General features: G+C 41.9%; 1 protein-coding gene across 1 annotated transcript; it reads right to left on the reverse strand.

The window, feature by feature from the left end:
- Positions 1–364: 364 nt before the first annotated feature.
- Positions 365–11,993, reverse strand: ddt (D-dopachrome tautomerase). Its single transcript, XM_076170706.1, has 3 exons — positions 11,834–11,993; positions 10,605–10,780; positions 365–665 (listed from the first exon to the last, which is right to left on the reverse strand). Exons 1-3 carry the CDS (start codon positions 11,939–11,941, stop codon positions 593–595), a joined length of 357 nt encoding a protein of 118 aa, XP_076026821.1. The 5' UTR covers positions 11,942–11,993; the 3' UTR covers positions 365–592.
- Positions 11,994–12,790: the final 797 nt, after the last annotated feature.

Consider the following 12,790-nt stretch of genomic DNA (forward strand, 5'->3'; position numbering starts at 1 on the left):
ACAAATGAGGGGCAGGGACAAACAATCACACAAGGACAGGAAGTGTAGTGTCTGAAATGGGAGGAGAGGTTAGCATTAAAAAAAATAATAAAACAGGATATGAGTGGAGACCATGCAACAATTAAAAACTAACAAGGGAACAGTATGAGGCATCGCAGGTCACGCTTCTAAGTTTTCATTTTCTTACCAAAGAGGCAGATTCGTCAAAGTTTGTGTAACTCCTTTATCATATTGTAATGTTATTTTTTTATTTCACCACATCGCTGATAAGCTAATATGAGAATCATTTCAACTCTCTCTTTTTGCCTCCTGAAAAGCAGGACTTTAGGCGTGATTTTAGTATAAAGGATGACAAAACAAGGTATTTCAGAATCAGGGCTTTGTATTTGTATATTTCAGAATTGAAACATCCATACATTGTTAAAGTTATATGCAAAGCACAAAAACCAAGACAATACAGTTATTTGATGTCATCATGATTTAAGTGAAAATATCCGATTACTTCATAAAAATCATCTTTAAACTCAAATTAGTCTCGGAATGTGTGTTCTCTGATCTGTCCTGGAAACGACTGGGAAGCCAGCGCCGCCCATCACAAGAAGGTCATGACGGTTCTCTTCTTCCCCACCTGATGAGGCTCCAGTGCGTGAAATTGCAGAACGATCCTGTCAAAGGAAAAGCTGTCGGTCATTTCCCCATGAAATGCATTCAGACGCATACCAACCATCAGATCAAACCAAACATTAATACAGTCTTGTTAACATATCAAAAAATATGAGCTCATTGTTGTCGCACTTCACATCACATCCTTCTTATCCGAATTCTGGTGTATTATGATTTCGGGTTTGCCATTCTTTTGTTAGTAATAACATAGAATTTGAAATGTGCTTTTCTAAACCAAAAGCAATGCAGCTTGAAAAGTGAATAAGAATAAAACAGCATACAGAACATAAAAAATATTGAGGCACATTTATGAGTCACAGACAAGGTCTCCACGCACAGGCGTTCAAAAAACATTACCAAAGTCTTCAAATTAATAAGGCTGGGTGAAATAACATGAAATGCTTTATTGGTGTGAAGAGAACGCTGGTGTAAGTTATACAGAATGGAAGTCATGTTTTGCTGAGGGGAGGTGTGTGGGAGAATCTGTGCAACATAGCTTTGACAGAACCAACATTCAGAAAAGTCATTGGTAAATGCGTTGCTCCACGCTAAATATCCGCTGCGGTAATTTTACATTGACCTCACATTCACCCATTCATACACTGATGGCAGGAGACGCCTGAACCCTAACACTCTCTAGGAGGACCCTGCAATTGTTGAATTTGTATTCTTTTTGATAAGTGTTGTAGAGATAATGAAACCAATGTTGCTAATTGTCTTTGTGATCTGATTCTGATGGAAGATTCCAAAAGTTCCTTTCCAAAAAAAAATGCAGAGTCAGTTTAGGGCTGAACATAACAGACGTTCAGTTGTGGTTACGGGCCTCGATCGTCACACCAAGCTCCTCCACAATGCCTCCGGATTCTCTGAATCTTTTCAAATATTTTGGATTGAAGGTGATGAAAGCCCTAACTTCCTTGCAATCACGCCTTGAGAAACATCCTCAACTATTGAAGTCTTTGTTCACATAGTAATTTTGCAAATTGGTTATCCTCAAACATCTTTGCTCGTACATGACCAAGCCTTACACGGATGCTCATTTTACACCCAATAAGATGAAATTTGATTATCCTGAAGGGAAATTACTGAATCATGATTGTATCACCTATTACCTATTAGCATGGGGTTTGTACATTATCTCTTCTATTTGGACCTAATTCCTCAAACTATTACTTCCATTATCTGATGACGTCACCAAGATAAGTCATGAATGTCCTGATGTCTCTCTTAACAGATGTTTTCTCTTTTGCTGATGTCATCATGACATCCATGAAGTAATGTCATCATCACATCATAGAATAAACATACATATACTTGACAGACAGATGACAATCTATGAGTTTTCATGATGGAACAAAGCCCTCCAGAAAAGATCAGTGAATGTGCAGAAATGAACATTGCTCAGGCCAGGTCAGAGAACCTCACGTTTCTTCTTGACGATGCCTTCAGTAAGATCAGTGAAGGTCAGAAGAAGCAGCTGGCATCTGGACAAGTGGACTGCGAGATGATGACCCTTCTCTCTGATTTGATCATGGACATCATACAGGCAGAGGCAAGACGCACTTTGGACGTGTTCATACAGAAGATTAGGCAGCTACAGCTTCCCTCACAGGAGGGAGAGAATTTGGAACCTATTGTGTCTATGGAGACCATCAGCAACAACCTGGGAAATCCACTAACTGAGGCGTTTGCTGTGGCTTTGAACATAAACATCAAGGACATTGAGAGCACAGAGAAACTGACTCAGCTGATTTCAAGTGAGGTGGCCCAGAAGGTCAACTCTGCACTATTAAAGGTCAGCAGACTATCATCCAGTGAGTCCAGAGAGATACAGGCTGTTTTTGTAGATAGCTGTGTTTCTGGAACTGATGCTCTTCATCGGATGGTCAAACATTGTGCAAAAATACTGCAGTGCTGTTTTTGTAAACTGAAGCCGATGGGCGGAAATGGAAAAGCTGAAAGCTATCAGGACTCTAAAGTTCCTCACAAAGAGGATCCTGTATCAGATATCAACTTTACCACAGAGGTTGTGAGTGATGCCTCACATAGGTCAAAGCGACAGCAGTGCTGCTGCTGTTGCAAACAGACCCCAAGAGGAGGAAATGGCAAAGCCGGCCGCAATCAGACTACAGTTCCTCACAAAGAGGATCCCCTACCAGACAGCAATCTTATCAAGGAGGCTGTGAGCGATGCGCCACACGAGTCAAAACGATTGGATCCCGTATCAGACAGCAATCTTATCAAGGAGGTTGTGAGCGATGCGTCACACGAGTCAAAACGATTGGATCCCGTATCAGACAGCAATCTTATCAAGGAGGTTGTGAGCGATGCGTCACACGAGTCAAAACTACTGCAGTGCTGTTGTTGCAAACCGAAGCCAAAGAGAGAAAGTAGAAAAACTGAAAGCAATCAGGCTTCAATTCCTCACAAAGAGGATCCTGTATCAGACAGCAATTTTGTCAAGGAGGTTGTGAGCGATGCCTCACACCTGTCAACAGCAGACAAACAGAGAGAGCTTGTCTCTGCAGTGATCACTGAGCTGCTGCTGCACATCAGCAAGTCTGACAAGTCCCTCAAACTGTGCTCAACAGACTTTGTCAAGGTAATGAATCGTCTGTCAGAGAAGATTTCAGCAGAGATCATTGGGTCTGTTGTTACTGTCCATCCTGACAACTCTAATGTGAAGAAGATCAGCAAGGCTGTGTTTAAAGTCCTGTGTAAGGAACAACCTGCGGACAAAATGGTGTCTAAAATGTTCATGAACGACACAGCTTTTGACACCACTGTTGTCAACACACTGGCCTGTTTGCTGAAGCCAGAAGAGCAAATCCTTTCATGTACAAAATGTTGCCAATGAAACGTTAACTGACTAATTAACTAACTGATCAGGTTCCTGAAGAGCCCCAAGTGTAGGCAGCATCCTATTGTCAACTTCATTGCATCTACTACTGCCCTCTTCAAAAGTTACAGCAAGGTTTGATTTAGGAGGTTTCTCGGTTTTGTAACAGACTTTAATTAGAATGCCTGTTTAGAAAGTGGGTTTCCCCCGGGAACTCCGGTTTATCCCACATTGACCCCAAAACCTCCTTGTTAGAACACAGTTGGTAAAAAATAACAGCTCTGTCACACCCCATAACACCGCACCCCCCCCCCCCCGCCCATGTTAACTGTAAAACCTAAACCCTACTTACAGTACAAAAATAAAAGGAATTCTAGAATTAAGTTTGTCTCCTTAATGGTTCTATTGAATCTACAAATTCCATGAAGGTGACCGTAAACTCATTACATTACATTACAATCATTTTGGCAGACGCTTTTATCCAAAGCGACTTACATTACATTACCACCCTTCGCAGAGGGGGGAGCAATTGAGGGTTCGGTGCCTTGCTCAGGGGCACCTCGGCAGGGGCTCGAACCGGCGACCCTCCGGTTCCCAAGCGGAAGCACTACCCACTGAGCCACTGCCTCCCCAAACTCCCCATAGTTCCAGTGCAAGTTAAGTCCCAGAAGGGCAACAAGTGTTATTACAGGTGCTTTCTTGGACCAGAGGAGCACAGCAGTATTCTGTAAGGGTTTAATTCAGAAGCTTGACCTTACATGAAAGAAGGCATCGAGTCTCTTACACACCATGGGTCAAGAGAAAACAGCGAGTAGCTATGTTGTGCCAGGACTGGAGGTCACTGGCTTAAATGATGAAAATGTCTAAGGCCTACACAGGGGTGTTTACCTATTCAAAGAGGACAAAGGTCAACCCAGGGACTAGCTTCATTTGAAACATGTTCATTTCCTGTAGATTGATTCAGGATCTGAGGTGTTGGTAGGAACCAAACTTCCTCAGGGAATGGGACCACAGCAAGTTGTAATTAGGGAAATGCTGAGTATGACTGTGAATGGGCCACCGAAAGGAGACGTTGGGGATGCAAGGGATTGGGAACATCCAGAAGTATCAGCGTTGGATGAACTTTGTCAGCAGCAGTTTAATTATGAAAGCTGTCTCTGAATGCAGTTCAGATGGCTAACCTGGAATGTCAGCAGGTCCCAAGTTTATGGAACTTGTCACACACTCAGTAAAACATGAGGATGGGCATTGCTGTTGGGGGAAAAAGGAGGTGGGAATGCCGAATAAATAAAATCATAGAGCAACATGTTCTACACCTGAATAAAACACTTCAGAAGATTTCTTCATTTCCTATTGATTATGCTGCTTTTATGAAGGGCATTGCCAGTTACACTGTCTGCTGAGGAATTGGAATGTAGTGGTGGCAAACATCATGCTATATCTTGCACCATGGTGTCTACCATTAGACCACAAAAATAATCTGAGATGTGTTTGACTGTGGATCCAGTTTCAAGGGAACATCTCTACATGCTCGGCTCCTGCACAGACCACACCATACCACTTCACTGATTGTAGTGGTGACCAGGTTTAGAAAAGAACCAGTGGTGCTAATGACAGATATTGAATCCATATTTCCCCAGGTAAAGTTGCCAGTGGAAGATACCGATTTATCGAGTATCCTTAAATGCCTTGAGAGGCATGAGGGGCAAGTTAAGACCTTGTTATTCTCCGTTATAGTTAATCTTAGTTAAGGTAAGGCATCCAGAAGGCTTTGAGATAGGAAGACATCTTTGCCCCTCAGTACGGGAGCTAAACTCTTAACTAAGACCGTGTCAGGACTAGTCCATAGAGATCATCTATAGACAAAGGGTACGGCCTGCTTGAAAAATCATTTTAGTAAGCAAACTGCAGTTTAAGTTTTCCTTCCTTCTTTTGCCACCATTCAAACTTCCTTCTGTGCAAACTAGGTTCAGTTTTCCTCTCGCGTCCATGTCCAGGGAGATTTGGCTGCGATCCTATGGACCATAAACTTCATGAAAATATTATCAACTGTGGTGTACAAGACCATCAAGCTCCTTGGCAATTATGTTCTACCTACTTTTCTCATACAAACTCCTTTGTGTCTCTTCAGTGTGGTGCTCACAATGGTAGCAAACAGCACAGGGTGAACTTTTTCTCAATTTAAATAGGCTGAATGAGCGATTATAAGACTGAACACAACAAAGACAAGGTCTGCTTGAAACATCAGTACAATTACATTTATTATCAATGTCCATGCCATTTTCATTAGCTTTGTTAAAAATAATGTTACATCAAAAATCGAAAGGAAATTTTCAGTTTTATTAAAGATGGAATAAAGAATGGTGGATGTCAACCTCAACTAATTGTGAGGTGTTAGTTTTATTCAAATTAAAGTTTTCTTTGCATATACATATGGATTATGCAATTGTATACTGCACCCACTCTGTAGTGCATGTGTGTGTGTGTGATATGTAAAAGGGGGTGCAACCAAATTTCAATTGCATGTAATATGACAAATAAAGTATCTTATCTTATACAGTAAGGATCTCCAACACGTCGCTCGAGCTCCCAGGATCTCTCCCCCCGTGTCTGAGTAGCTCGTTAAGTTCATACATTTGACAACACAACCTCACTTGGTAAACCTGTTTACATTCCTATCCAATCAAATTCAGACATCCCGCCCCCTTCTGTCACTAAATGATTATATGCCAATCAGCTGTCAGTCATACAAATGACCCTGCTGTCACGTTTGGTTACGTCAGTGATATTGTGACATGAGGCGATGTTAGCAGGCTAGCAAGCAAGAGCACGCCGGATTTGACGATGACCGTGGGAAATAGCCCCACTAAAAGGCAACAAATATACTATTTTCATGAGGAATACATTTTTACTAAGTGTGCGTGTGTCTCATTAGCGGTGTGAGCCGTCTCTGGAGCGCCACTTCACTAAAGTCCACAGCAACATTTAACGGGACTTTCCAGCTGCTAGCAGGCTACGAACAGAGAAGCTGAAGAAGCTCCACAAGAGTGAACTGACTCACTCCAGCAGACACTCTGTCATCTCTCTAACATCACAACAGACTGAATGGTGGGGACACAGATGAGATGGGAACTACTTGGAATTCACAGTTACAGGGAATGTGAAGGTAAACTGTGACAGAAGTATGTGGACAGACAGAAATGTGAAGTATGAAAGGTTTAGTATAAATAAAATAGTAAAATCAGTCATAACATTGTTTTGTTTTCTATAATGTGAATGTGTGAGTGTGAGCTTGACACTGAACATGTAAACACAAGTAAACAAACTCATGTTGCTGAATTGAAGTGAAGTAAATGTTCACACAGAAGAGCCTTGTGGAGAAATGTTACCAATAATGTCAACATGAGGAGCCCTGATATATTTTCATCATATTTGAACATTGTTCCTCAAAATATTACATAATGAAGTCAACATTAATATTTTAATCACTTCTCTCATCTTGTGATGTCACCAAGAGAGGACATGGATGTCCTGATGTCCCTCCAGGATGTGTTCTGTTTGGATGATGTGATCATGATATCCATGAAGTACTGTCATGCCAAAGTCAACTTGCATTTGTAGACACAGCTACAGTTTTTTATAGTATTCCCAAGCAACAGGGGTGACATCTGTATGGAAAGTGCCAATGGATAAACTTTGCTGTGATTAGGTGCAATATAAATGAAGTTGGATTGACCTGACATCATCACAGAAGCATGCCCGATTTTATTGCAGCGCCATCTGACAGCTGGACAATCACGGGCTTTCAGCCGTGGTTTAGAGCCTTGACCATCAACACACAGCAATTCCTTTGGATTCTCTGAATCTTTTATAATATTATGGACTGAAGATGGTGAAATACTGCAATCGTGCAATCATGCATTGAGAAACATTGTTCTTAAACTGTTGGCATATTTGCTTACGCAGTGCTACGCAGCCAAGACTGGACGGTGGTTGCTCACTTTATGTCATGATTGCACCTGTTGCCTATTAACATCTTCAATTTGGACATAACTTCCTCTAGCTATTACTTCCAGTTTCTTAAATTATCTGATGACGTCAACAAGAAAAGGCATGGATGTCCCAATGTCTCTCCTTCAAGATGTTTTCTCTTTTGATGATGTCATCATGACATCCATGAAGTAATGTCATCATCACATCATAGAATAAACATACATATACTTGACAGACAGATGACAATCTATATTTTTTCATGATGGAACAAAGCCCTCCAGAAAAGATCAATGAAAGTACAGAAATGAACATTGCTCAGGCCAGGTCAGAGGACCTCAGGTTTCTTCTAGACGATGCCTTCAGTAAGATCAGTGAAGGTCAGAAGAAGCGGCTGGCATCTGGACAAGTGGACTGCGAGATGATGACCCTTCTCTCTGATTTGATCATGGACATCATACAGGCAGAGACAAGACGCACCTTGGACATGTTTATACAGAAGATTAGGCAGCTACAGCTTCCCTCACAGGAGGGAGAGAATTTGGAACCTATTGTATCCGTGGAGACCATCAGCAACAACCTGGGAAATTCACTGACTGAGGCGTTTGCTGGGGCTTTGAACGTAAAGAGCATCAACGACACAGAGAGCTCAGAGAAACTGACCGAGCTGATTTCAGGTGAGGTGGCCCAGAAGGTCAACTCTGCACTATTAAAGGTCAGCAAGTTGCCATCCAGCGAGTCCAGAGAGATACAGGCTGTTTTTGTAGATGGCTCTGTCTCTGGCACCAATGCTCTTCATAGTATGCTGAAACATTGTGCAAAAGTACTGCAGTGCTGTTTTTGCAAACTGAAGCCAAAAGGAGGAAATGGAAAAGCCGAAAGGGCTCCCACTTCAGTTTCTCACAAAGAAGCGCACACAGACATCAAGTTTATGAAGGAGGTTGTGAACGACGTCCTCCAGAAGAGGGCAGCCGATATCTCTGTGGCTGAGTGTGCTGACAACGCGGGGTCCTATTTACCTGATTCGGCGCTCAGAGACATTAACAGATTGATTGTTGAGGACCTGAAGAGTTCTGAGCAAAAGAAAAAGACATCTAGAGTCATGTTTAAGATCAAGGAGTTCTTTGCAAAGTGCTTTGCCAGGTCATTAATCCACAGCAAGATGGCAAAACTGCAGGGGACATTGATTGAGATAGTCTCAGTGACAAGTGTGAAGACATTTGATGCCAGTATACCAACAGCCAGTTTGTCAGATGTTGAGATTCCCTCACACAAATCTGACAGGTCAGCGCTACAGCAGAGCCTCTCTCTTATGCCAAGCAAAGAGAACATGCAGTCTCTGTCTGACCATGTTGACAAAATTGTGGAGACGGTATTCAACCAAGTGGAGGATGAGATTGAAGAGATAGCTGCCACTGACATGGTTGAGTGTCAAAGGTTTGAGAATGCTGCACAAAATTATCAAAGAAGCTTCCTCACAGGCCTCACTTCTGTGATTTATCAAATCCTGACCAAGAGGCAGATCGATCATAGTCTGCAAAACCCCATTATCAAGATGAATTCCGATTCTGTCCTCCAGACCATTTACCTCACGACAAAGGACTCAACTAAGCGTTTCTTGAAGAGTTTTTCCCTCTTTGTGAAATTGATCACATCAAATGACACGAGCCTTGAGCAAGTGGTGATGAGTGACATTAAAAACAGACTGACAAATATGCAGAGCGAGAATATCCCCACAGGAACTGAGCTCATGCCTTGGTTCCCAATTAATGTGAGTGAGACTGCAGACAAACAGAGGGAGCTCGTCACTGCCGTGCTCACTGAGCTGCTGCTACACATCAGCAAGGCTAGCAAGTCACTCAAACTGTGCTCGACAGACTTTGTCAATGTAATGAATCGGCTGTCAGAGAAGATTTCAGCAGAGTTTATTGGGTCCGACAGCTCTAAAGTGAAGAAGATCAGCAGAGCCGTCTTTAAAATCCTGCGTAAGGAACATTCTGCAGACTTCATGGTAGCCAAAATGTTCATGAGTGACACAGTTTTTGAGAACGCCGTTACCAGCACAGTGGCTGGTTTACTGACGGCTGAGGATCCCATCATTTCAGGCTTTATATGTTGCAGATGAAACGCAAACTAATTGAACCGTTGTGGTTTAATAAACAGCACGCTATCGTCTAACTTTTACTACCATCTTCAAAAGTTGACGAAGAAAGTTTTTTCTGACTTTAATAAGAATGTCTCCTTTAACGTGGGTTTTCCCCTGGGAGCTCCGGTTTATCCCGCATTTCTCTCTTGAGAAAAAAAAATTCTAAACAATTCAATGGGTTAAATTGACTTTTTCTGAAATATTACAACTCAATTCTCTGTCTATAGAAATGGGGTCGGTCCCAATACCTAGTGAGCTGCCACTCATATCCTACTCGTGTTTCTATACTGGTTTATGATCAAATTTGGCTTCCCTACCCCTGACTTCCCTCCTGCTCCAATGGGAAATATCTGTGCTTGAACAAATATTAGGTGAATGTTTCTTTTTAAGATTAAATATTTATGGTCAGACTATTTTTGTATTGATGATTGTCTGCTATGTTTTGTTGCATTTTACTACTGTCCTCTAGAGTGAGTGGGTGGGATTGCTTGTTTGTCTTACTTTTGTATGGTTTAAAAGGAAAATAAATAAGATTTTGATCAAGAGTGCAGCAGCAGAGAATTCTTACTAAATGTGTTTGCTGGGGTCTTCGTTTCATGTATGAAGCTCAGAGGTCTCATGTTCTAGTATTCCGTGCCAGAGTTTGATTGTTGGGGGCTAAATTGTGCTGGTAGGGTCCTACTTCAGATCCCTTACGGCCAACAAAGCAACAGGTCGGCTATGGGAGCAGCAGACACCGCTGACCGGCTAACTGACCGAGTCAAGTGCAAACACAGGATTTTCATTTAGCATCACTGCAGAAATGTACAAAGTCTAACCTACAAATTTGAAACGTTCCTTGCTGTTCTCTGTCAACTGTTTGATCATTAAAACGCCAATCTTCACGCCTGATTTCTTTCGCGGCCAAGACTGTTTTTACACGGTGGAGCCATCACATAACCTGTGAGAACATACAGCCGCGCTCACCTGTCCTCGGGCAAACCCAGCTCACTGCTCAGGCACTGGAAGATCTTCGCACTGTGCTCCTTATTTTTCTCCGCCGTGTCCGTGACGCCGATAGCGGACACCGTCAGGCTGACACAGGGGGAGCAGGAGCCGGCAATCAGCATTGGCAACCCGGGCTGCACCGTCAGATTCATCCTCTAAAAAATGCAGAAACACCAAGTAAACACACACAAGAGGATTTAGAAAGTCCCATACAAAACTCTAGACTATCACTGTTTTACTGACATTAGTGGAAACTGACAAAAGTACACAATATTATTTATTTACATTAAATATTCTGGCCAGAATTATAGATATCATAAAACATTAATAATGGGATTGTAGTGATATTTTTAGCTGTTAAGTAGCCGTCACTCAAAGTGATCCCCCTGTGCCGTCTGATATCATTGTGTCCTAAATTAGTAAGGATAAGTTTGACAAAACATTGAAATTACGTTAAAATATGTATGTTGTATTTCTCAAAGGTCCAGAGCTGTTAAACCTTCTGATGAGATACAATCTGAAAATAGATATAATTTAATGGAATGTAACTCTGACCTTTGACCCTGAGCCCTCTGTGTGTTGTCATGATCTCTATCCTATAGTAACTCTGACCTTTGACCCTGGGCCCTCTGTATGTTCTCATAGATCTCTATCCTATAGTAACTCTGACCTTTGACCCTGAGCCCTCTGTATGTTGTCATGGATCTCTATCCTATAGTAACTGACCTTTGACCCTGAGCCCTCTGTATGTTGTCATAGATCTCTATCCTATAGTAACCTCCTGGTCCTTCTCTCCTCAGTCAGCAGCTCCTGTGATAAAGCAGCTAAGAGGATGTAGAGCAGATAAATACGTTACGTTGAGCTTTTATTTTGGAGGGCAGAACTTCTATCTTTGTGCTGTAGAGGGTACAACAAAATGGATCCATAAGGGTCAAAGGTCACGTCGCTTGAGTTCAAAGTGAAAACGCTCCCATTGCACTTTTCCAAGCTGGAGGTTGGACTGTACCAAGTTCAAATACGTGGGGTTTAAAACTACTTATCAACAAAAATCGTAAATAAAGAATATCAATGTCGACAAGTCTATCTATATAATAGCTCAAACATTATATATTATGACTTTGACACGTAGGCAGAGACTTTGTAGCGTCCAGCTGTGACTCCGTGCGTGTGCGTGCGTGCGTGTGTGCGTGCGTGCGTGTGTCACTCACCTCCTCCGGTTTACCGAGCGACGCGGCGGCGCAGGAGCAGAGCTTCCTCATGAAGCCCTCAGGGAAGCTGCTGGACGGCAGGTTGGTCTGCAACGCGAGGAACGGCATGTTGGTTACAAACTGCACAAGGTTCTGAACGCTACGCAGCCTCCACCGCCGGCTGCAATTTTCAGAATAAAAGCCTAGTTGTGCGTTGAATGGGCCAAAGTTCATTAAAAACGAAATACTAAATACAATAATACAATATATACATAAAAAATAATAAATACAAGAAATACTCAATTATTAAATAATAAACAACACAATAAATTATGTAATAAATAATACAATGAATAATACATTAATAAATAATTCAATAAATAATACTGTGCTTGGAAACTGTGACAGCAGAATTCTGCAACCAAACATGAAAGAAAAGATTGAAACAGTTTAACACTGTGTCATTAAGAATTCCAGGATAAACATGTAGAGATGGAGAGACATGAAGATGTAAGCGTGTGAAAAAATTAATTATTATATATTTTTATCAGATTTCTATCAGTCCAGTGGAGAAAGGCAAATAGAATGAAACATTAAGGCAGTTAGTTCTCATTTAGCTGTATTTCACTCCATTCTATTCTATCTCCATTAGCTTTTACCTGAAAAATTGACCTTGACCTTTCGCTGACTCGAAAACATCCATTCAGTTTAGATCAAATACAGCAGATGTAAGCTAGCTGAGCTTTTTCTGGGCCTGATCCCAACTGGAAGGTGATAATTTGCCCTTTCATGAGAAAATGGACAAAAAAACGTGCGGAGAGCAGCAAAAGACGGAAACGAGAACAAACACAATAGTTTTTAACCAAAAAAAACAGCATTAACAACAATGACCGGCCGGAAATGAGGCAGAAAGAGAACATGAGCATGCTGGGCCGTAACCTAGGCGACCAGGTGTCACACCTGGAGCAGCAGAGTGTC

The sequence above is a fragment of the Genypterus blacodes genome, unplaced genomic scaffold (genome assembly GCF_046128005.1).
Source record: "Genypterus blacodes isolate CSIRO-AG114 ecotype Tasmania unplaced genomic scaffold, CSIRO-AGI_Gbla_v1 ptg000227l_1, whole genome shotgun sequence".
NCBI lineage: Eukaryota > Metazoa > Chordata > Actinopteri > Ophidiiformes > Ophidiidae > Genypterus > Genypterus blacodes.